General features: G+C 40.6%; 1 protein-coding gene across 3 annotated transcripts in view; it reads left to right on the forward strand.

Moving 5' to 3' along the window:
- Positions 1-25,170, forward strand: part of LOC126236888 (intraflagellar transport protein 80 homolog) — a 448,716-nt gene that overhangs the window by 180,353 nt on the left and 243,193 nt on the right. For all 3 annotated transcript variants that reach the window (XR_007545000.1, XM_049946524.1, XM_049946525.1), the window contains exons 7-8: positions 24,482-24,606; positions 24,705-24,953. Coding sequence is in view for 2 of the 3 variants with exons in the window: in XM_049946524.1 (XP_049802481.1) it covers positions 24,482-24,606; positions 24,705-24,953 (374 nt within the window). In the remaining variant the exon portion in view is untranslated. The remainder of the gene's footprint in view (positions 1-24,481; positions 24,607-24,704; positions 24,954-25,170) is intronic.

Genomic DNA, 25,170 nt, shown 5'->3' on the forward strand with positions numbered 1-25,170 from the left:
AATATTATTAAATGCCTGAGCCACACTGACTGTGGTGCTGATTGTCCTACACTTCTGCAACTGTACAAAGCCCTCGTGCAGTCCTGTATTGACTGTGGGAGCTTGGTGTGTGGTTCATCATCGCCCTACACACTGCATCTGCTGGACCCTATCCACCACTGTGGAGTTCGGCTTGCAACAGGAGCCTTTGGAACGAGACCCGTGAACAGCCTCCTTGTGGAAGCTGGCATTCCTCCATTGTGGCTCTGGTGGCAACTACTACTTATAAATTATACCACCCACATTCATAGTTCACCTCATCATCCAAATTACCATCTCCTGTTCCCTAACAGGACAATCCATCTCCCGCAACAGTGGCCCAGAACTGGGAATCCCCTCAATGTCTGTGTCTGGTCACTTCTTAATTAACTCGATCCTTCCCCTGTACCACCTATCCTGCAGATGCACTTATGTACACCCCCCTGGTTCATACCTTGACCACAGCTTCGGCTGGACCTATCACAGGGTCAAAAAGGTTCCATGCTGCTTAAGACACTCTGCCAGCAATTTCTCTCTCCTCTCAATGAGTTTGAGGGCCCAGAAGTAGTCTACCATTTATGCTCAAGTTGGCCATACTGAACAATGCTCCTTGCGGGATAGCTGCAGTGTTTCCACTTCAGAGTTGGTACCCACCTGTCACACTCTTGAGCATATCCATTCCTGCACCAAAGAGTCCTTCGTCATGTTGTGACTCCTTAAGCAGCCTACAAGCTCTCGACCAGTGCTTCCCTCGGCATCCTTTGGTGATGACTACGCAGGAGTCTCTTTACTTTATGCCCTTGGGAACAGTGGACATTCATTGACCTTCATTTGGACCAGAGGACATGTCAGGATACCAGAAGAAGAAGAAAAAACTTTATTTGCAATTGAAATGTGCCATTTACAACAACAAAATACCGTGCACAGACAAGTGTCTGGAAACAGCAAAAATATGTCAATGGCTATAGGGCAAAGCGTATGCAACACTTCATAACAGTAAACTGCTTTCCATGAGCGTGACATCATAATTGTTTGCATTAAGTTTATTTGTTCATTTGAGCAGTTGCCAGCAGGCTCATGGACATGCACAGTTGACTCGCATTTGAGCAGTACCTTCTCCCGCTTCCGGCTACTTGGAGTGTGGCTGTAAGCTGTGTAGGCAATAGCAGCAAGCAGTCAGATGCTAATGAGAAAAATTTTTCTCGTGCGCCCTAGCTGCCACATTTGTGCATGCGTAGAGTAGTCTGAATTGTAGAGGGGAAGGGGGTAGTCTCCATGTGACCCACGTTTACATTAAGTGATTTCGCTGTTTCCACTTCGTTTACCGCTCCCACATCAAATGAAAACGAAATGGATTTCTATGGCTGGGAGCTATCAAGTGAATTAAAATACTTTCACTTAATTATGAAAGGCAAAAATAAATTATTATTTTCAATTTTCTGATTTTATTTTATTTCATTTCCACATTTGGCAGTCAAGCATTAATCACCTTGCAGAACAATGAAGTTATTTTTATCACTTTGCTAAGGAAATTTGGCTTTATTAATCTTTTCTGCTGAGGCAATCAATTTATTTGAAACGAAGTGTTTCATTCCACAGTATTGGCTAGTTCCAATTGTTCGCTGATTTTCAAATGAGTGTTTTCACCTTCTGCCATGTATGGCATTATGCCATAATAAGGAAGCAAACATCAGATAGAACAGTACTGGTACTCCAAGAAAATTTACATCCCAAAAACCACACTAAAAGCTTAATATCATTGGAGCCTACTTCATTGTGAACCTTGACAAACCAATGTGCACTTCAAGATGAATTATGCATTTTAGTGTAATTTACGAAATTCCAATGCTCTTGGAGTATCCTCTGATATCCTGTTTCTTTTATTGTATAATGTAAGATCTTTTAATGCTCTATACATACAAACATGCAAGCTTCCTACATTATCGCAGCTGCGCACATGCAATAATGCCCAATTTCTGGTGCTCTCTGGCAGCTGCTATAATGAACCTATTTGTCACAGTCTTTGGAAGTACTGTGAATGGTGTTTCGAAAAGCTTTACTTTCAAAGTAAATTTCCTTTTACACAAGATGTATTATGTGTGGGAACATGGGATGAATTTCTTAAATCACAGAGGATTTGACTCTTATTTAAAACTTAACACTTTAAGGACCAGCCACTTAGAAGAATTTCAAGCCCAGAAGATCAGACATTTATGTCATTGTTTTAAATTTACTGCCACATTTGAGTGAAATATCTTAAAGTATAACACACGCAAGAAAAGATCAAATTTAGAAATGAAAGCTTAGATTCTCTTGTAGCTTATTAATTTTTGAGACCAATATTATATGTGAAAACTTAGCTTTTCATGTAACTACACTATGTATATCGATGTAAACCATAAAGTTTTCCTCTTTATGTGTTCCCACTACTTAACAGTGATCTTGCTATTGGCTGACTACAACACGTGACCTATGCTCTGTATAGCTGCTGTCATCAGCTGGTGAGATCACATGGCATGAGATATGATTGGCTTACAAAATGGCATCGCAATCTCAATTTCAATGCTCCAGAAACTAACATGCTGTGTGTGATGAAATTCAAATTAATACTTTCTGAAAACAAAGATGATGTAACTTAACAAACAAAAGCATTGGCATGTTGATAGACACACAAACAAACACAAACACACACACACAAAATTCAAGCTTTCACAACCAACGGTTGCTTCATCAGGAAAGAGGGAAGGAGAGGGAAAGATGAAAGGATGTGGGTTTTAAAGGAGAGGGTAAGGAGTCATTCCAATCCCGGGAGTGGAAAGACTTACCTTAGGGGGAAAAAAGGACAGGTATACACTCGCGCACACACACACATATCCATCTGCACATATACAGACACAAGCAGACATTTGTAAAGGCAAAGAGTTTGGGCAGAGATGTCAGTCGAGGCAGAAGTACAGAGGCAAAGATGTTGTTGAATGACAGGTGAGGTATGAGCGGCGGCAACTTGAAATTAGCAGAGGTTGAGGCCTGGTGGGTAACGGGAAGAGAGGATATACTGAAGGGCAAGTTCCCATCTCCGGAGTTCTGACAGGTTGGTGTTAGTGGGAAGTATCCAGATAACCCGGATGGTGTAACACTGTGCCAAGATGTGCTGGCCGTGCACCAAGGCATGTTTAGCCACAGGGTGATCCTCATTACCAACAAACACTGTCTGCCTGTGTCCATTCATGCGAATGGACAGTTTGTTGCTGGTCATTCCCACATAGAAAGCTTCACAGTGTAGGCAGGTCAGTTGGTAAATCACGTGGGTGCTTTCACACATGCCTCTGCCTTTGATCGTGTACACCTTCCGGGTTACAGGACTGGAGTAGGTGATGGTGGGAGGGTGCATGGGACAGGTTTTACACTGGGGGCGGTTAGGTTAAAGCTAGATATAGTGGGAATTAGTGAAGTTTGGTGACAGGAGGAACAAGACTTCAGGTCAGGTGAATACTGGGTTATAAATACAAAATCAAATAGGGGTAATGAGGGAGTAGGTTTAATAATTAATAAAAAAAATAGGAGCTACTATGAACAGCATAGTGAATCCATTAGTGTTGTCACGATAGACACGAAGCCCATGCTTACCACAGTTGTAAAAGTTTATATGCCAACTAGCTCTGCAGATGATGAAGAGATTGAAGAAATGTATGATGAGATAAAAGAAAATAAACAATGGAAAATCCAGGATGGAATTTAACAGTACCAGAGAAGGAAAGTTGCTACTCACCATATAGCAGAGATACTGAGTCGCGACAGGCACAACAAAAAGATTCACACAATTACAGCTTTTGGCCATTAAGGCCTTTGTCAGCAGTAGGCACATATACACACACACACACACACACACACACACACACACACACTTACGTAAACACAACTTGCACACACGTCTACATTCTCAGAGAGCTGAACCCACACTGTGAACAGCAGCACCAGTGCATGATGGGAGTTGAGACTGGGTGGGTGTAAGGAGGAGGCTGGGGCAGGGAGGGGGAGGGATAGTATGGTGGGAGTGGTGGACAGTGAAATTTTGCAGTTTAGACGGAGAGCTGGAGAGAAGGTGTGGAGGGGGAGAGGGTAAGTAGCGGAAAGGAGAGAAATAAAGATAAATTAAAACACTGGGTGTGGCGGTGAAATGACGGCTGTGTTGTGCTGGAATGGGAACAGGGAGGCGGCTGGATGGGTGAGGACAGTGACTAATGAAGGTTGAGGCCAGGAGGGTTACAGGAACATAGGATGTATTGCAGGGAAAGTTCCCACCTATGTAATGCAGTAAAGCTGGTGTTGGTGGGAAGGATCCGTAAGGCACAGGCTGTGAAGCAGTCATTGAGATGAGGGATATCATGTTTGGCAGCGTGTTCAGCAACAGGGTGGTCCACTTGTTTTTTTTGGCCACAGTTTGTCAGTGGCCATTCATGCAGAGACAGCTTATTGGTTTTCATGCCTACATAGAATGCAGCACAGAGGTTGCAGCTTAGCTTGTAAATCACATGACTGGTTTCACAGGTAGCACTGCCTTTGATGGGATAGGTGATGTTAGTGACTGGATTGGAGTAGGTGGTGGTAGGAGGATGTATGGGACAGGTCTTGCATCTAGGTCTATTACAGGGGTATGAGCCCCAAGGTAAGGGATTGGGAGCAGGGGTTGTGTAAGGATGGACGAGTATATTGTGTAGGTTCGGTGGATGGTGGAATACCATGGTAGGAGGGGTGGGAAGGATAGTGGGCAGGACATTTCTCATTTCAGGGCATGATGAGAGGTAATCAAAACCCTGGCGGAGAATGTAATTCAGTTGCTCCAGTCTTGGATGGTACTGAGTTACAAGGGGAATGCTCCTCTGTGGCCGGACTGTGGGACTTTGGGAGGTGGCGGGAGACTGGAGAGATAAGGCATGGGTGATTTGTTTTTGTACAAGGATGGGAGGATAATTACAGTCATTGAAGGCTTCAGTGAGACCCTCGGTATAGTTTGAGAGGGACTGCTCGTCCCTACAGATGCGACGACCATGGGTGGCTAGGCTGTACAGAAGGGACTTCTTGGTTATCGAATCGGTGGCAGCTGTTGAAGTGGAGGTACTGCTGGTAGTTAGTAGGTTTGATATGGTTGGAGGTACTGATGTAGCCATCTCTGAGGTGAAGGTTAATATGTAGGAAGGTGGCTTGTTGGGTTGAGTAGGACCAGGTGAAGCAAATGGGGGAGAAGTTGTTGAAGTTCTGGAGGAATGTGAATAAGGTGTCCTCACCTTCAATCCAGATAGCAAAGATGTTATCAGTGAATCTGAACCAGGTGAGGGGTGTAGGATTCTGGGTTTTTAGGAAGGATTCCTCTAGTTGGCCCATGAATAGGTTAACATAGGATGGTGCCATGCGGGTGCCCATAACCATACCACGGATTTGTTTGTAGGTAATGCCTTCAAAGGAGAAGTAATTGTGGATGAGGATATAGTTGGTCATGGAAAGAGGTTGTTGGTTTGGAATCCATAGGGCGTCTGGAAAGGTAGTGTTCAATAGCAGTATAGCCATGGGCATTAGGAATGTTAGTGTACAGGGGGGTGGCATCGTTAGTGTGATGAGCAGGGCACTGTGGTAAAGGGACAGGAACTGTGGAGAGTCGGTTGAGGAAGTGGTTGGTATCTTTTATATAGGAGGATAGGCTCCGGGTAATAGGTTGAAGGTGTTGGTCTACGAGAGCAGAGATTCTCTCAGTGGGGGCACAGTAACCGGCCACAATGGGGCGTCCTGGGTGGTTGGGTTTATGGACTTTAGACCATGATAGATACTCCCTACAGGAAAATTAAGGAGACCTTTGGAGAAAAGAGAACCACTTGTATGAATATCAAGACCTTAAATGGAAAACCAGTCCTAAGCAAAGAAGGGTAGACAGAAAGGTGGAATGAGTTTATAAAGGGTCTATACAAGGGCAATGTACTTGAGGGCAATATTATTGAAATGGAAGAGGACACAGGTGAAGATGAGATGGGAGAAAAGATACTGCACAAAGAATTTGACAGAGCACTGAAAGACCTAAGTCGTAACGAGGCCCCAGAAGTAGACAACATTCCATTAGAACCATTGATAGCCTTGGGAGAGCCAGCCCTGACAAAACTCTACCATCTGGTGAGCAAGATGTATGAGACAGGTGACATATCCTCATACTTTGAGAATATATTAATTCCAATCCCAAAGAAAGCAAGTGTTGACAGATGTGAAAATTACCGAAGTACCAGTTTAATAAGTCATGGCTGCAAAAAACTAACACAAATTCTTTACATACGAATGGAAATTTGGTAGAAGCTGACCTCAGGGAAGATCACATAGGTTCCATAGAAATTTTGGAAGATGGGAGGCAATACTGGCTCTATGACTTATCTTAGAAGATAGGTTAAGAAAGGCAAACCTACATTTCTGTCATTTGTAGACTTAGAGAAAGCTTTTGCCAGTGTTGATTGGTATATTCTCTTTCAAATTCTGAAGGTGGCAGGGGTCAAATACAGTGAGCAAAAAGCTATTTACAGTTTATACAGAAGCCAGATAGCAGTTATAAATAGTTGAGGGACACGAAAGGGAAGCTGTGGTTGAGAAGGGAGTGAGACAGGTTTGTAGCCTATTTCCAATCAGTCTGAATATTGAGCAAGCAGTAAAGGAAACAAAAGGAAAAAATGGAGTACAAATTGAAATCCATGGAGAAGAAATAAAAACTTTGAGGTTTGCTGATGACATTGTAATTCTGTCAGAGACAGTGAAGGACCTGGAAGAGCAGTTGAATGCAGAATGGACAGTATCTTGAAAGAAGGATGTAAGATGATCATCAACAAAAGCAAAACAAGGATAATGGATTGTAGTGAAATTAAATCAGGTGATGCTTAGGGAATTAGATTAGGAAATGAGCCACTTTAAGTAGTAAATGAGTTTTTATATTTGAGTAGCAAAATAATTAATGGTGGTTGAAGTAGAGAGGATATAAAATGTAGATTGGCAATGGCAAGGAAAACGTTTCTGAAGAAGAGAAATTTATTAACATCAAGTATAGATTTAAGTGTCAGGAAGTCGTTTCTGAAGGTATTTGTATGGGGTGTAGCCATGTATGAAAGTGAATAATGGATGATAAATAGTTTAGACAAGAAGAGAATAGAAGCTTTCGAAATGTGGTGCTACAGATGAATGCTGATGATTAGATGGGTAGATCACGTGACTAATGATGGGGTACTGAATAGAACTGGGGAGAAGAGGAATTTGTGGCACAACTTTACTAGAAGATCGGTTGATAGGACACCTTTTGAGGCATCAGGGAATCATCAGTTTAATATTCGAGGGAAGCACGGAGGGTAAAAATCATAGAGGGAGACCAAGGAATGAATACACTAAGCAGATTCAGAAGGATGTAAGGTGCAGTAGTTACTCAGAGATGGAGAAGCTTGCACAGAATAGAGTAGCATGGAGAGTTGCATGAAACCAGTCTCTGAACTGAACACCACATCAACAACAACAATACAAAAATATGCAGTCGAAGGTCTTTCCAAAACTTATCTCCCTTCTTTTTCCCTAAAACATTAACCAATCAAAGGATTGATAAATTTTACATTCCAGAGGGAAAAATCTGTGGAAAACTTGCTACCACTTAGCAAGGAAAAAGTGCATCTTCATCCAGGAAAAAGTATATTTTTTAACAGGGATATCCAGGAAAAAACTGAGAATTATATTCCCTTGTCCACTTATACACTCTGTGTCCTTTTCCGGCTCTGCATTGGCCATATGTGGCTAACACATGGTCTCCTCCTCCATTGCGAGGATCCACCTTGGTGGCTCTTGTATGACTCGTCCATCTCTTATTGGACTGCCCAATTTTAGCCTCTCTGCGGCGGACTTTTTAGCTTTCCAGCACCCTGTTTACAGTGTTGGGTGACAATGTCTCCACGAGGATTTAGTTTTACATTTTATTCGTGTGGCAGTGTGTGTGTGTGTGGGGGGGGGGGGGTTATCGTACAAACTAGGGTTGGGTGTCTGGCCTTCTCTCCTAGGCTTCCACCCTCCCTCCCTTTTACCTCTTTGTAACTCTTTCTTTGATTTTGTTCGCCATAGTGTTCGTCTTTTCCCTATATGTGTTCTTCTCACCTTGTCTTTTAGGCTGGCAATTTTAGTATGTCGCACAGTGGCTGGCTCATCCTTTTTTTATCCTTGTGATCAGCCAGCCCTGGCCATCTGCTATGTGATTTTATTACCTTCCTCTACCTTTTATTTTAGTGTCTGTTTCCCCCTTTGGTTTGCTTCTTTCATTTTTGCGTTCGGTGTGGTTCCTTGTTAGTTTTATGCCCTTTTACCTTCCCCAACTCATTTGTTTTTAATTGTTCTTCCTTGAGACTTGTTTGCTTGAGGAAAAAGGGACTGATGCCCCTGTAGTTTGGTCCCTTTATAACCCCAAACCAACCAACTAACTTTGGCAGCAATGCTGCACATGCTGCTGCATCATGCTTTGGGACAGCTTGTGAGGGGAGAGAGTGGGAATCACATCACAAGGTATGCTTACCAAAACAGGCTAGCACATGAGGGCAGCTGATGTTATTGTGTGTACACTAGCTTGCTTACTCACCATCATTTATCATAACAAAACTACTGAAATGTTAGCACAACCTTGGTTAACAGCTAATTCATTATAAAACCTGCATTAGATTACTGAAAAATTAGGTAAACTTATGCTGCTATGGATTCTCACACTCTTTTTAATGTTACTGTGATGTTAGTTTGTCATCAAGCATTTTCTATCAGTACTTACATCCTGCCAAATCTTACCCTCATCATCATTAGCAAACTGATCTCATACTGTAGTGCACACTGTAATATCACACTATAACATATAACTGTGTAAACATGTATTGTAAGGACACATTATAACACAGTGTAAATTTCTGCATGCTGTGCAAATATTTTAAGAGAGCATAATTGATGACATGAAACTGTTTCAGAAAATATTAATAACTATTGCTATTCCAACTGAATCTTTTTGTCTCTTCAGGCGGATAGAATACCTACAAGAGAAAAAGAGATTTGACTGCTGTTAAATCCGAAGCAGTACTTCTTCATATTAAGTATAGTGCTGTACCACTTGTGTCTGAGCAAACATTTCTTCTGACAAGATTGTAATCCTGGTGAATTCCTAAAAAAGAGTTAACTTTTGGGGAAATAAAACAGACAGAGAAAAAAGGTCTCACTATGTTTACTATTGAATGTGGGATGAGCAAGGATAGAACCAGTACCCAAAAGAGGAAAGTAACAAAGGAAACAAGGAAAGAAGATAGCCTCAAAGACAGATTCCCCCCACCCTTTCCCTACTCCCCTCCACAAAACGACACACAGTTAATTTTCATTGGTCTGAAATAGTAGAGTGTAGGGGCCCTTTTTTGTGGGCCAGTGGTCTCAACACCCTTCTATTTCAGACCAATGTCAATTAAATGCTCACCAACTGAGAGTTAAAAACTACTTTTACCGGTTCACATTTCTTTTCCAAATATACAGGTAGGACCTTGCAACAGTATTGATATAAAACTTATCAGCAAATTGAAACTTTGTGCCACACTGGGGCTCATACGCAGTACCTTTGCCTTTTACAGGCAAGTGTTCCACCAAATGGTTGCCTGCAAAATTTGAAAGTCCCATGAACCATGGACCTTGCCATTGGTGGGGAGGCTTGCGTGCCTCAGCGATACAGATGGCCATACCGTAGGTGCAACCACAATGGATGGGTATCTGTTGAGAGGCCAGACAAACGTGTGGTTCCTGAAGAGGGGCAGCAGCCTTTTCAGTAGTTGCAGGGGCAACAGTCTGGATGATTGACTGATCTGGCCTTGTAACATTAACCAAAACGGCCTTGCTGTTGTGGTACTGCAAATGGCTGAAAGCAAGGAGAAACTACAGCCGTAATTTTTTCCAAGGGCATGCAGCTTTACTGTATGGTTAAATGATGATGGCGTCCTCTTGGGTAAAATATTCCAGAGGTAAAATAGCCCCCATTCGGATCTCCGGGGGCGGGGGGGGGGGGGGGGGGGACTACTCAAGAGGACGTCATTATCAGGAGGAAGAAAACTGGCATTCTACGGATCGGAGCATGAAATGTCGGATCCCTTAATCGGGCAGGTAGGTTAGAAAATGTAAAAAGGGAAATGGATAAGTTAAAGTTAGATATAGTGGGAATTATTGAAGTTCGGTGGCAGGAGGAACAAGATTTCTGGTCAGGTGAATACAGGGTTATAAATACAAAATCAAATAGGGATAATGCAGGAGTAGGTTTAATAATGAATAAAAAAATAGGAGTGCGGGTAAGCTACTACAAATAGCATAGTGAATGTGTTATAGTGGCCAAGATAGACACAAAGCCCATGCCTACTACAGTAGTACAAGTTTATATGCCTACTAGCTCTGCAGATGACGAAAAATTGAAGAAATGTATGATGAGATAAAAGAAATTATTCAGATAGTGAAGGGAGACGAAAATTTAATAGTCATGGGTGACTGGAATTCGATAGTAGGAAAAGGAAGAGAAGGAAATGTAGTAGGTGAATATGGGTTGGGAGTAAGAAATGAAAGAGGAAGCTGCCTGGTAGAATTTTGCACAGAGCATAACTTAATCCTAGCTAACACTTGGTTCAAGAATCATAAAAGAAGGTTGTATACATGGAAGAAGCCTGGAGATACTAACAGGTTTCAGATAGATAATATAATGGTAAGACAGAGATTTAGGAACCAGGTTTTAAATTGTGAGACATTTCCAGGGGCAGATGTGGACTCTGACCACTATCTATTGGCTATGAACTGTAGATTAAAACTGAATAAATTGCAAAAAGGTGGGAATTTAAGGAGATGGGACCTGGATAAACTGGAAGAACCAGAGGTTGTACAGAGTTTCAGGGAGAGCATAAGGGAACAATTGACAGGAATGGGGGAAAGAAATACAGTAGAAGATGAATGGGTAGCTCTGAGGGATGAAGTAGTGAAGGCAGCAGAGGATCAAGTAGGTAAAAAGACGAGGGCTAGTAGAAATCCTTGGGTAACAGAACAAATATTGAATTTAATTGATGAAAGGGGAAAATATAAAAATGCAGTAAATGAAGGAGGCAAAAAGGAATACAAACGTCTCAAAAATGAGATCGACAGGAAGTTGCAAAATGGCTAAGCAGGGATGGCTAGAGGACAAATGTAAGGATGTGGAAGCTTATCTCACTAGGGGTAAGATAGATACAGCCTACAGGAAAATTAAAGAGACCTTTGGAGAAAAGAGAACCACTTGTATGAATATCAAGAACTCACATGGAAACCCAGTTCTAAGCAAAGAGGGGAAAGCAGAAAGGTGGAAGGAGTATATAGAGGGTCTATACAAGGACGATGTACTTGCGGACAATATTATGGAAATGGAAGAGGATGTAGATGAAGATGAAATGGGAGATACGATACTGCGTGAAGAGTTTGACAGAGCACTGAAAGACCTGAGTCGAAACAAGGCCCGCGGAGTAGACAACATTCCATTGGAACTACTGACGGCCTTGGGAGAGCCAGTCCTGACAAAACTCTACCATCTGGTGAGCAAGATGTATGAAACAGGCGAAATACCCTCAGACTTCAAGAAGAATATAATAATTCCAATTCCAAAGAAAGCAGGTGTTGACAGATGTGAAAATTACCGAACTATCTGTTTACTAAGTCGTAGCTGCAAAATACTAACACAAATTATTTACAGACGAATGGAAAAACTGGTAGAAGCCGACCTCGGGGAAGATCAGTTTGGATTCCGTAGAAATGTTGGAACACGTGAGGCAATACTGACCTTACGACTTATCTTAGAAGAAAGATTAAGGAAAGGAAAACCTATGTTTGTAGCATTTGTAGACTTAGAGAAAGCTTTCGACAATGTTGACTGGAATACTGTCTTTCAAATTCTAAAGGTGGCAGGGGTAAAATACAGGGAGCGAAAGGCTATTTACAATTTGTACAGAAACCAGATGGCAGTTATAAGAGTCGAGGGGCATGAAAGGGAAGCAGTGGTTGGGAAGGGAGTGAGACAGGGTTGTAGTCTCTCGCCGATGTTATTCAATCTGTATATTGAGCAAGCAGTAAAGGAAACAAAAGAAAAATTTGGAGTAGGTATTAAAATCCAGGGAGAAGAAATAAAAATTTTGAGGTACGCCGACGACATTGTAATTCTGTCAGAGACAGCAAAGGACTTGGAAGAGCAGTTGAATGGAATGGACAGTGTCTTGAAAGGAGGATATAAGATGAACATCAACAAAAGCAAAACAAGGATAATGGAATGTAGTCGAATTAAGTCGGGTGATGCTGAGGGAATTAGATTAGGAAATGAGACACTTGAAGTAGTAAAGGAGTTTTGCTATTTGGGGAGCAAAATTACTGATAACGGTCGAAGTAGAGAGGATATAAAATGTAGACGTGCAATGGCAAGGAAAGCGTTTCTGAAGAAGAGAAATTTGTTAACATCGAGTATAGATGTAAGTGTCAGGAAGTCATTTCTGGAAGTATTTGTATGGAGTGTAGCCATGTATGGAAGTGAAACATGGACAATAAATAGTTTGGACAAGAAGAGAATAGAAGCTTTCGAAATGTGGTGCTACAGAAGAATGTTGAAGATTATGTGGGTAGATCACGTAACTAATGAGGAGGTATTGAATAGGATTGGGGAGAAGAGAAGTTTGTGGCACAACTTGACTAGAAGAAGTGATCGGTTGGTAGGACATGTTTTGAGGCATCAAGGGATCACAAATTTAGCATTGGAGTGCAGTGTGGAGGGTAAAAATCGTAAAGGGAGACCAAGAGATGAATACACTAAGCAGATTCAGAAGGATGTAGGTTGCAGTATGTACTGGGAGATGAAGGAGCTTGCACAGGATAGATTAGCATGGAGAGCTGCATCAAACCAGTTTCAGGACTGAAGACCACAACAACAACAACAACCGGTTCAAGTCTTGATCCAGCAAACAGTTTTAATCTGCCATGAAGTTTCATACCAATGTACACTCAGCTGCAGAGTGAAAATTCATTATGCCCCCAGACTGTGGCTAAGCCATGTCTCTGCAGTATCCTTTCTTCCAGGAGAGCTAGTTCTGCAAGGTATGCAAGAGAACGTCTGTGATGAAGGTACTGACAGCAGTAAATCTGTGAGGATGGATTGTGAGTCCTTGCTTGGATAGCTCAGCGGGTAGGTAGAGCAATTGCTTGCAAAAGGCAAAGGTGCAGGGTTTGAGTTCTGTCCTGACACACAGTTTTAATCTATCAGGAAGTCTTATATCAGCATGCATGCAGCTGTAGAGTGAAAATTCATTCTAGTATTAATATAATTCTCATTATTTGATTAAACATTTGTGAAAGTTGCATCAATAAAATTAAATTCATTTTGTAATTAATTGAAGTGTTTACATATTATTTTATAAGGAAATAAGTGTGTAAATGCAGTTGCCTGTTATGAGATTTTGCTCAGATTGTTACATCTGTGTTTTTAATCTTCAGTTTGCATTAAAATTATTTGAGAGATAAACCAAAAACATAATATTCCTTAATAGTACAACCAAAAATAATGAAATTCATAGAATTGTGCATCAATAGTATAAATATTTAATCAAAGGATCTTAAATTGTTGTTGTGTATTCGAATATCTTCATTAGTTAAGTCAGGCTCATCTGGATAGTGTTCCATAGCCATGTGGACTCACGGTGAGTAATATCATACCTCTCAATGGTACTTACTTACCTAACATTAGGAGTATAAAATGGTGGATATACAGGGCTATTACAAATGATTGAAGCGATTTCGTAAATTCACTGTAGCTCCATTCATTGACATATGGTCACGACACACTACAGATACGTAGAAAAACTCATAAAGTTTTGTTCGGCTGAAGCCGCACTTCAGGTTTCTGCCACCAGAGCGCTCGAGAGCACAGTGAGACAAAATGGCGACAGGAGCCGAGAAAGCATATGCCGTGCTTGAAATGCACTCACATCAGTCAGTTATAACAGTGCAATGACACTTCAGGACGAAGTTCAACAAAGATCCACCAACTGCTAACTCCATTCGGCGATGGTATGCGCAGTTTAAAGATTCTGGATGCCTCTGTAAGAGGAAATCAACGGGTCGGCCTGCAGTGAGCGAAGAAACGGTTGAACGCGTGCGGGCAAGTTTCACGCGTAGCCCGCGGAAGTCGACGAATAAAGCAAGCAGGGAGCTAAACGTACCACAGCCGACGGTTTGGAAAATCTTACGGAAGAGGCTAAAGCAGAAGCCTTACCGTTTACAATTGCTACAAGCCCTGACACCTGATGTCAAAAAACTCAAACGCTTTGAATTTTCGGCGCGGTTGCAACAGCTCATGGAAGAGGATGCGTTCAGTGCGAAACTTGTTTTCAGTGATGAAGCAACATTTTTTCTTAATGGTGAAGTGAACAGACACAATGTGCGAATCTGGGCGGTAGAGAATCCTCATGCATTCGTGCAGCAAATTCGCAATTCACCAAAAGTTAACGTGTTTTGTGCAATCTCACGGTTTAAAGTTTACGGCCCCTTTTTCTTCTGCGAAAAAAACGTTACAGGACACGTGTATCTGGACATGCTGGAAAATTGGCTCATGCCACAACTGGAGACCGACAGTGCCGATTTCCTCTTTCAACAGGATGGTGCTCCACTGCACTTCCATCATGATGTTCGGCATTTCTTAAACAGGAGATTGGAAAACCGATGGATCGGTCGTGGTGGAGATCATGATCAGCAATTCATGTCATGGCCTCCACACTCTTCCAACTTAACCCCATGCGATTTCTTTCTGTGGGGTTATGTGAAAGATTCATTGTTTAAACCTCCTCTACCAAGAAACGTGCCAGAACTGCGAGCTCGCATCAACGATGCTTTCGAACTCATTGATGGGGACATGCTGCGCCGAGTGTGGGAGGAACTTGATTATCGACTTGATGTCTGCCGAATCACTAAAGGGGCACATATCGAACATTTGTGAATGCCTAAAAAAACTTTTTGAATTTTTGTATGTATGTGCAAAGCATTGTGAAAATATCTCAAATAATAAAGTTATTGTAGAGCTGTGAAATCGCTTCAATCATTTGTAATAATCCTGTATAATATCATCATATTTATTTAGTGGCATAATTCAGCATTAGGGTAGACCTACAGTATGGCTTACAAATTATATGATGTATCGATAATTCTTTAATGTGGTCATAAATAACAATGCAAACTTCTCTCAAACTGTGACTCTTCCAAAGTGCAAACCTAAGTAAACATGTGAAGTTGCTTAAAAAAGGGAATGTAAGTGACTAGTCAAAGCTCTGAAAATGTGGACATGAATGGTATTGTCTCAATGGGAGTGGTATACACGATAAATGGAAAATCTCAAAATGGGAAATCAGTAAATACATGAAATTATTTTTACTTGAATATCATGATCTGTAAATCTCAAAAGTGGACTTGGTTGTATACATGAGATTATTTCATTATGAGTATCATACATAATGACTTGAAATATCTAAAGATGACATAAATATGTTGATAGGAGGTGATTGAATAATAAAATAAGAGGGGATCTGTTGTATACTGTGCTTGTGACATAATTGAACAAGTCTACAATTAATTGAATTATTTGAACAATGCACATACATTTCTCACAGGAATATGGGGGAAAGTATAAAGTATGATAGACAATATCTTACTGAGACTGGATTTAAATAAGGACAATAGATTCTAACAAAAATGAATGGAAACAATGAATGTCATTTCCCAATAAGTATACTCTGCCTGGCGCTGAATCATCTAATTTTAATATTCCATCAAACCGAGTGATTTCGGACACTAGGGCGAATTCAGACAGTATGGCTTATTTGCTCTTTGCCACTGCATAGAAACAAAGAGTTACTTATTTTAACGTCTGTGCACCAGTTATTTTAAGCGCAAGATTGCATTTATCACTTTCCACAATTTTTATTTTGCATCTATTGTTTCCCTAGGTGAATAATTGGCAAACAGTCTCAGTCTTAAAAATCCGTGCGTTATCGTAAAGTGGAAGCTTTCTGTTGTTGCGCCAAGTGGGAAGTTATTGTAACCATAATTGTCAACGCACTCAGTAGCTAACAGCATTGAGACAATTTCTGTACAAGTTTTTCGAGTTTCTCATGCAAGGTTATAAAATAACAATGGTTTTTGTTAAACTGTGTACTGTCTGGGGTGATTTCGGACAATGCCAAGAACGTATAAGAGCAGGAGAGGTGCTACAGTATGGTGTAATTATGGCCTGGAACTTTTAGATAAAGCTGTTCGTGATATTCAGAGTGGTAAATTATCATACAGAAAAGCGTGTGATTTGTATGGTATACCTAAATCAACCCTACAAAATAAAGTGCAGGAAGCACATCTGAAAAAAATGGGAGGAGAGCCAGTGCTAAATAAAGAAGAAGAAGAAGAAGAAATGTTGAAGCAAGGTATCTTGAGGGCTGCACATTGGGGATTTCCCTTCATTAAACTGGATATTAGATATTTAGTTAAAGGCTACCTTGGTAAATCTGGCCAAAAAGAGAAGAAATTTCGTAATAATTTGCCAGGAGAAGAATGGGTGCATTTATTCCTCAAATGACAGTCAGAAGATCTTTCTGTTGGCTTAAGCGAAAATATTAAACAAGCTCGTGCAGAAGTGAACAAAGAGACTTAAGATGTTTTTCTCCAATATTAAGGCAAAGCTGGAAAATCTCCCACCTAGCAACATGATCAACTATGATGAAACCAACATGTCAGATGATCCAGGCAAGCAGCAGGTAATTACGAAACGAGGGAGTAAGCATGCCGAAAAAGTGATGGACTCATTAAAATCTAGTATCTCAATAATGATGGCAGCTAGTGCTGATGGTAAACTGCTTCCTCCATAAGTCCTTTACAAATCAGAGCATTTGTTGGACATGTGGCAAGAAGGTGGACCACAAGGAACCTGTTTCAATAGAAACAAAAGTGGATGGTTTGACCTGCCAGTATTTTAAGACTGGTTCTTTACAATCGCTTTGCCCTATTTGAAGAGGCAAAACTGGCCAACAGTCATGATTGGAGACAACTTATCCAGTCAAGTGTCTTTACGTGTTATTGAAGAGTGTGAGTGGAACAATATTTCATTCATTCTCCTTCCCCCCAATAGCAAGCACCTCCTTCAACCGCTCGATGTAAGCTTCTTCAGGCCAATGAAAGCAGCGTGGTGAGCTGTATTAACTGATTGGAAGAAACACACTCATGGGACCATTTCCAAGGATGCCTTCCCATCTCTTTTGGAGCAGACACTGACTAAGATTTCAGCAAACTCCAAGGAAAACATAAAGGGTGGATTTCGCGCCACGGGCCTAATCCCTTTTGATCCAGATCATGTCTCACAAAAATTGCCTGATAATGAGGAGAGCCAGCAAAGCAATGCAGACGCATGGTCTTCCGCTTCTGAGGAAATGCTCAAAGAAATTCGTTATCCTCCAAATAAGCTTTGTAGCTCCAGCCGCCACTGCAGACTAGACGTTCAGCCTGGAAAATCAATCACTGGCTGAGATTTTCAAGGAAACGAAAACAGTGCTGAAACAAGTGACAGTGCTTCTAGCAGTAGTGAAAGTGGAAATGACACATCATCCAATGAAGTTTAACTGCTGGAAGTCGAGGCTTTTCTTGTTGCAGGGTACAAATATAAACGTGGAAACAAGGAGCAAACAAGGCAGTATGTTGGAGTGGCCACAAATGTTGGTGCTACGGAAGTTAGTGTGAAATTCTTGTGTCCACACGAGAACAGTAAAAACATATTTGTGTTTCCTAATTTCCCCATTGAAGACACAATACAAAAATTGCAAATTTTGAGAATAATTCCCACACCAGTTCAGAAGAGAGGAATGTTAATTTTTCAAGAAGATGTGCTTTAGACTCAAAGACAGTTGTTGATTTAAAGTGTTTGCAACTTAATTTAGAATGATGAGTGAGAAAAATTATTTTGACCTTCTAGTTAAATTACTTTGTTTGTTTCTGTCTGTTTCTAATATTTCAGTAAAGTACTGTAAAATTTTTTTATTTAAATTCTTGCAAAATAAAAACTTATCTTTAATATATAAAATTCATTATATCATTCCATATCACTTATTCGTAACAAAGGGCTACCTTAAAATGTATAAAATGTCACCAATATCAAATAAAAAGCATGTAGAATTTATAAAAAAGGCAGTAACTGTCCAAATTCGCCCTCTATTTACTGTAACTTTGAACAGGGATTTACAAAACACATGTGTCCGGAATTACCCCAATCCATGGGGTGACATCAGGCACTTTATTTAACTGCCACAGATAAATATACCTACACATACACTTTCTGGTTCTGGGAGATTTTATTCGTTACACATATACCCTACCACTTCCACAACAATTAATTTAATCTAACAATATATACGAAAGTTACAATCAAAATAATGACAAAACCATCCGAAATCACTCCGTTTGACGGCTCCTATATATCTCCCCATGTGCACGTTGTGTGTATCATTATACGCACCCCTTCTCTACATGCACCTCCACCTCAGAGTGGGGTAGTCAAATAAAGATTTGACAATATAATTTCTAAGGATAGTAGGTGGGGGTGGGGGGGGGGGGGGGGGTAGAGGATCATTCTACTGAAAACAAATATGAAGAAATATTATGATGAACTTGGGTCCTTGTAGACATCACAAAGAATGTAAATCCCTGGGGAAACATAGCTTGTAGTTATTACCACTCTACATCACTGACATCAAAAAGTGTATTCCAGTAACTTTATCTATATACCCCATGTAGCTCAATATTTTGAATAAATACATGAGGCCGACCTTCTGCCTCAGATCTTCTTTCTCTTAATTTGTCATAAATATTGAAGTTCATCAATGTTCAGTTTACACTTAAAGGTGCACCTGAATCTCACTCTTTTATTTTCTTTGTTAACCACCTCACCAATACATAGTTATGATTACAAAATTCTGTACAAAAATCGCACATTTCAGATGGAACAATGTCAAATACAAATTGACCATCAGGTTTGTTGTTATTAGTTCTGAATTTAAATAATGTCTCCCAAATAGACTGTTCACCTACAAACTTGAGAAAAGAGGCACGTCAGCATATAATGCAATATTTGTTGAACCTTTTGTTCAATTAAACTGTCCACACATTCCTCCAATGTCCTTAAACTAGAATATGAGGTTACTAATTCATCTGAATCTGTACCTTGTTCTGAATCTTGAGTGTGACACTATTGTGTTAAATTTGTTGGGGATCTGTATTTAGTTTGATAGCATATCCATTTATCAGATTGATAACTGAATCAAACTGTCCAAGTACATTAGAATGTAACTCACATTATATATTGAAGCTAGTGGATTCAGATAACTTTTTATTTATTTCTAATTTTTTCTGACATGAGTCATTAAAGGATTGACCCATCTTAGTGGTAGTCAAATCTAACCTGACATTTGTTTCAGAAATAGCTTGTTCAACTTTAGCAACCCCGAGCCTCTATTTTTGTGTTTAATTCATTAGTTGTACCAGCAAGAATTTAAGTCATCACCCTGAGACTTTAAGACTGCTTTAAGACTGCTTCTAAACCAGCAATAGTAATACCGCTTTGATCATTAGTTGTATCTAGCTTTTCATTCAGTTTATCACCATGGGGCTATAAGTCAGCATTGTATTGACTAACTGTCCTGTTCTAATGTTTAGCTCATACACAGCCTTGAGCATTTCCTCCATCATTTTGGTCAGTACAGGCAGACAGTTGAAGCAACAATATGTTTACAATTACTTTTCTGCCACCAAGAACAGTGTAAGTGTCAGTAACCTCCTTGAGAAACCTTAGTAGCACAAAATCAATTTCGACTACACCAAACACCCACAAGTATTAAAAAAAAAAAAAGAAGTTAATTTGGCTTCAATACAGCTCAATGAATTCAGTTGAGTAGCTTGCCACTCCAAGGGGATGATGACTAGTTGGGTCCTTGCACTCACTGAGACCATATTGTTGTAGACTGCCATTGATACCTCTAGCTGCTGCATCATTGCTGGGGACCCGATGAACACAGTTGTCACAATTTGTAGTATTGGTCACCAATCTCCCAACTCATGGACTTCAAATAATCTTCTGCAACACATCTTTTGCTGATACCTTCATTACTTATCAACAGAATTATTCCTTCTTAAATGCTTGCCTTTTCATATGTGTATTTAGCTACTCACTTCTCCTCAACAGTCTGTTATTAACTCAGTTGTTGATGACAACAGTGATAACTGTCCTGTTCATCTTCACTTAAAATTACAAATTGTTCTTGAATACTTCCTAGTTTCTAGTTATTATTGACATTCTCCAGCAATCTGATACAATTCCAACATTAATTGTTCTGGGTCTTGTCACCAGGGTGTCAGAATTTGTTGTTCCATTCACTGAGTATATTGACTTTCATAGGTTTGTATGCAACTGATCTTCAGTTAATGAATAATATTTAGTTCCATGGTGTTCTTGATTTAGACTGCAAATCTCTTGGACTCCTTCTCTTCTCCAGTATGGAATATTGCTGGAAGTGAGATGCTTTAACATAACATGAAATCCTTGAAAATAAATATGAAGAGTTTCTTCAAAGACATCCTCTGTATGTTCTTTGATAACAGTACAGTAAATTCTTCTATGCAAGACTTTCTTAATGTATGAATATCACGTATAATTTTCTCTCCATATCTGAGATAAGAGCATAAATCAAACAGTGGAAAATCTGGGACGGAATGTAACAATATTATGAAAAGGAAAGTTGCTACTCACCATATAGCAGAAATGCTGAGTGACAGATAGGCACAGCAAAAAGACCCCATTCCAGAAACCAGCAGGATTTCCAGTCCCTCCTCAAATCCTTAGGCCCATCCCAGAACCTCTCCCAGGAGTCCATCTCTCTGCTCACCCTTACCACTCCCCTACACCTACCTTCTGCATGCTTGTTAAAGTCCATAAACCCAACCACCCAGGATGCCCCACTGAGGCCAGTTACTGTGGCACTACTGCGAGAATCTCTGCTCTTGTAGACTGACAGCTTCAGCCTATTACCTGGAACCTACCCTCCTATATAAAAGCTACCAACCATTTCATCCACCAACACTCCACAGTTCCTGTCCCTTTACCACTCTGTGCCCTGCTCGTCACTGTTGATGCCACCATGCCCTTTACACTAACATCCATGACCAACTATATCCTTACCCACAATTACTTCTCCTTTGAAGGCATTACCTACAACCAAATCTGGGGTACAGCTATGGGCATCCACATGGCACCATGCTGTACCAACCTATTCATGGGTCATCTAGAGGGATCCTTCCTAAACACAGAATGCTAAACCACTCACCTGGTTCAGATTCATTGATGACATCTTTGCTATCCTGATCAAAGGTGAGTACACCGTATCCATATTCCTCCAGAACCTGAACAACTTCTCCCCCATTTGCTTCAGTTGGTTGTACTCAACCCAACAAGCCACATTCCTAGATTGCCCTCCACATCAAAGATGGCTACATCAGTACCTCTGTCCATATCAAACCTACTAACCACAAGCAATGCCTCCTCTTTGACAGCTGTCACCCATTCCATACTGAGAAGTCCCTTCTATACAGCCTACCCACCCATGGTCATCACCTCTGTAGTGACAAGTGGTCCCTCTCGAAATAAACTGAGGGTCTCACTGAGGCCTTTACAGACCGTAGTTATCCTCCTAACTTCATACAAAAGCAAATCTCCCATGCTTTATCTTTCCAGTGTCCCATAATCTCCCAAAGTCTCACCATCCAGCTACAGAGGAACATTCCCTCATAACTCAGTACCACACAGTATTGGAGGAACTGAACTATGTTCCCTGCCACGTTTTTGAGTACCTGTCATCGTGCCCTGAAATGAGAAATGACCTGCCCAATATCCTTCCCACCCCTCCCACAGTGATAATCCACCATCCACTGAACCTACACAATTTTTTGTCCATCCCTACAAGGCCCCTGCTCCCAACCCCTTACCTCATGTTTCATATCCCTGTAATAGACCTAGATGCAAGTCCTGTCCCATACATCCTCCCACCACCACCTGGTCCAGTCCAGTGACAAACATCAGCTATCCTGTCAAAGGCAGGGCTACCTGTGAGACCAATCAGGGGATTTACAAGCTAAGCTGCAACCACTGTGCTGCATTCTACATGGGCATGACAACCAGCGAGCTGTCTGTCTGCACTGACAAACTGTGGCCAAAAAACAACTGGACCACCCTGTTCCTGGGCATGCCGCCCAACATGACATTCTTCACTTCAGTGAGTGTTTCATAATGTTTGCTATCTGGATCCTTGCTGCCAATACCAGCTTTCCCTTCAATATATCCTACGTTACCAAAATCCTCTTGGCGTCAACCTTCATTAGCCACTGTCCTCACCCACCTAGCTCCTTCCCTGTTCCCATTCCAGCACTATACAGCCATCATTCCACCACCACACACAGTCTTTTTTCTTCTCTCCTTTTCTGCTACCCCCTCCCCTCACCCTCTCACCCCACCTCTGTCTAACCTGTCGATTGCACCTGGCTGCCCTACCCTCTCTTCACTTCGTCCTTCTGCACTCCCCAGCAGCACTTCACTGTCTCCCACCACTATCCTGCTACCCCTCCCCCTCACTGCCCCACCTCCTCCTTATCCCCTCCCAGTTGCCACTTCCATCATTCACTGCTGCTGTTGCTCGCTGTGTGGCTTCAGCTGGCAGAGGCTGCAGTCATGTGTGTGCGAGTTGTGTGTGTGTGTGTGTGTGTGTGTGTGTGTGTGTGTATGTGTGTGTGTGTGTGTGTATCAGCTATTTTCAACAAAGTCTTTGTTGGTCAAAAGCTTATAGTGTGACAATCTTTTTGTTGTATCTATCTGTGACTCAGCATCTCCACTATATGATAGGACTACAAATGTCAGTTTGATAGTTGTAAGCATGGTCAGGGAATGAATACATTTAAATTGTTCATTTTTTTTCCATTTCTATCAACATTATCAACTGTGGCTCTTGCTCCAGAACTAATATGCTTCTTTGACGTGGGGCGTTGACCAGTGGAGCATGCACAAACGCCTCACAAAGACCTTCTCTTATGAAAGTAATGTGGCCATTGTCCAACCTTGAAGACATGCATTGTCTCTTGAACTGACTCGCCACATGCAAAATACATAACAAACTTGCCCAACAGTTGTGCTTTTCTATTTGCTACATTGTTGTATCAATTTTATTTGTTTATGAACATCATTAGTCAGAACTGTGGATGTAGAATTATACATCACTTTTCCAGTGTTTTATGTTATATGACAAATTGCACATCTAAGTTTGTGATAATTTTTTAGTGTTTTTCTAGCAATAGGGTAAAATACAGAAGACTTTTTGATTTTTAATGTTTTGATTATCTGTTTGACCTTACTAACTGTAAATGGATGTATATGCTGGTGACTGATTTTGTTGCAATCACATCTCTATAGAAGCCCATAGTCTCCTTCAAAAAAATCTTTGCAACCAATTTCCTCTTGTGCTTCCAGGACAGTGGATAAAGAGGCAACTATTGTAGATAAGCACAACTGCATCTTTTGTAATAATTGCCTATTATCTCCTGGTGGTGCGGGAAAAATGTAGTATCAACCAGCAAGAAACTTTTTGCGCAAAAAAAGAGAGGAAAACCACAGGCAAATATGTTAGTTGTCTTCCGTTTCACTTGCCACAGCAATGTTAGTGTATTAACGTTTGTTCTACGTAAATATGCAATTCTAATTTCTTCCAGTTTTATTTATTTTTCCTCATTTACAGTATAAATGTACAACAGATAGTATGAATACAAATTACTTAAAGAGCTGGAAAAAGATTATCATATTTGACGAAGTTATTGTTCAGTTATAATCAATATGAACAAATAATTACTTTTAGTATTGTGTGTGTGTGAGTTGGTCTTTTGTGTGTGTGTGTGTGTGTGTTTTCTATTTCTGAAGAAGGACTTTTTTGTCTGAAAGCTTAAATATTTACCAGCCTTTTCACTGTGTCTGTCTGTGACCCGCACCTCCTCTCGCGGTGAGTAGCAGTTTATTACTGTTAGAATATTATTATTACATATTGGACTTTCCATTTTTTGTCGGTAATTAGAATATTTATACAAGTTTGTGTAATGGAAGCAAGGAGCAAGTCATGTTTTTTCTGTTACTGGGCTGAGAGGAACTATTACTTCATTTATGTGTATCCAGCAAAAGATGACGACACGCTAGAGGTAGATGGTGGATTGTAAGGTTGTTTTTAATTTTTACTTCCCTACTGGCTATTTTTACTCTATAAAAACTGTATTTATGTTATTATCCGCTTGATTGTAGTGGTCCTATTCTTTGGAGAAAGTCAGAACTGGAAGCCTATTTAATATATCGTGGTCAAGTGATGGAACCCACATTGCAGGTGCCTGTGGAAATGGGCATGTAATATTTGCTCACACTGTTGAGAGGTATGCACTGAGTAACTTATTTATGTGCAAAAGCTGTTTAAAATCACTCGTTTTAATCTTGTTTCTTTATTTATGCATCTTCTTTTTTTCCCTTAAAGGAGGTTGGAATGGAAGAATTATGAAGCAACGGTCACTGATCGCAAATCAATTTCAGTTCATAATGTGAGTGATGATACTTGGGAAAAACTTGAATTTCCAGATCGAGTGATCAGATTATCTTTTGGATATAACCATTTGGTAGTGATCACACCCACACAGTGCCATATTTACAGTACAAAGAACTGGAATACGCCAGCCATTTTTGATCTACGAGAGGGAACAGTGTCTATGCTGCTACTTGCCGAAAGGTAAAATGTGGCACTAATTTGTAATTTTAGTGTTTATTAAGTGAATAGTGTGAGTGTATAGAAGCTCACTGTACAAAATATTAATGGTCCACTTAACAGAGCACACTAGTCACTTTGGTGCCCTGTAGATGGCTGATGTAATTCAAGACAGTAAGTGATACAAATGAGAGGTGTTCAAATGAAAAGGTACAAAACAACACTGTGGCTATAAATGAAG

The sequence above is a fragment of the Schistocerca nitens genome, chromosome 2 (assembly GCF_023898315.1).
Source record: "Schistocerca nitens isolate TAMUIC-IGC-003100 chromosome 2, iqSchNite1.1, whole genome shotgun sequence".
Lineage (NCBI taxonomy): Eukaryota > Metazoa > Arthropoda > Insecta > Orthoptera > Acrididae > Schistocerca > Schistocerca nitens.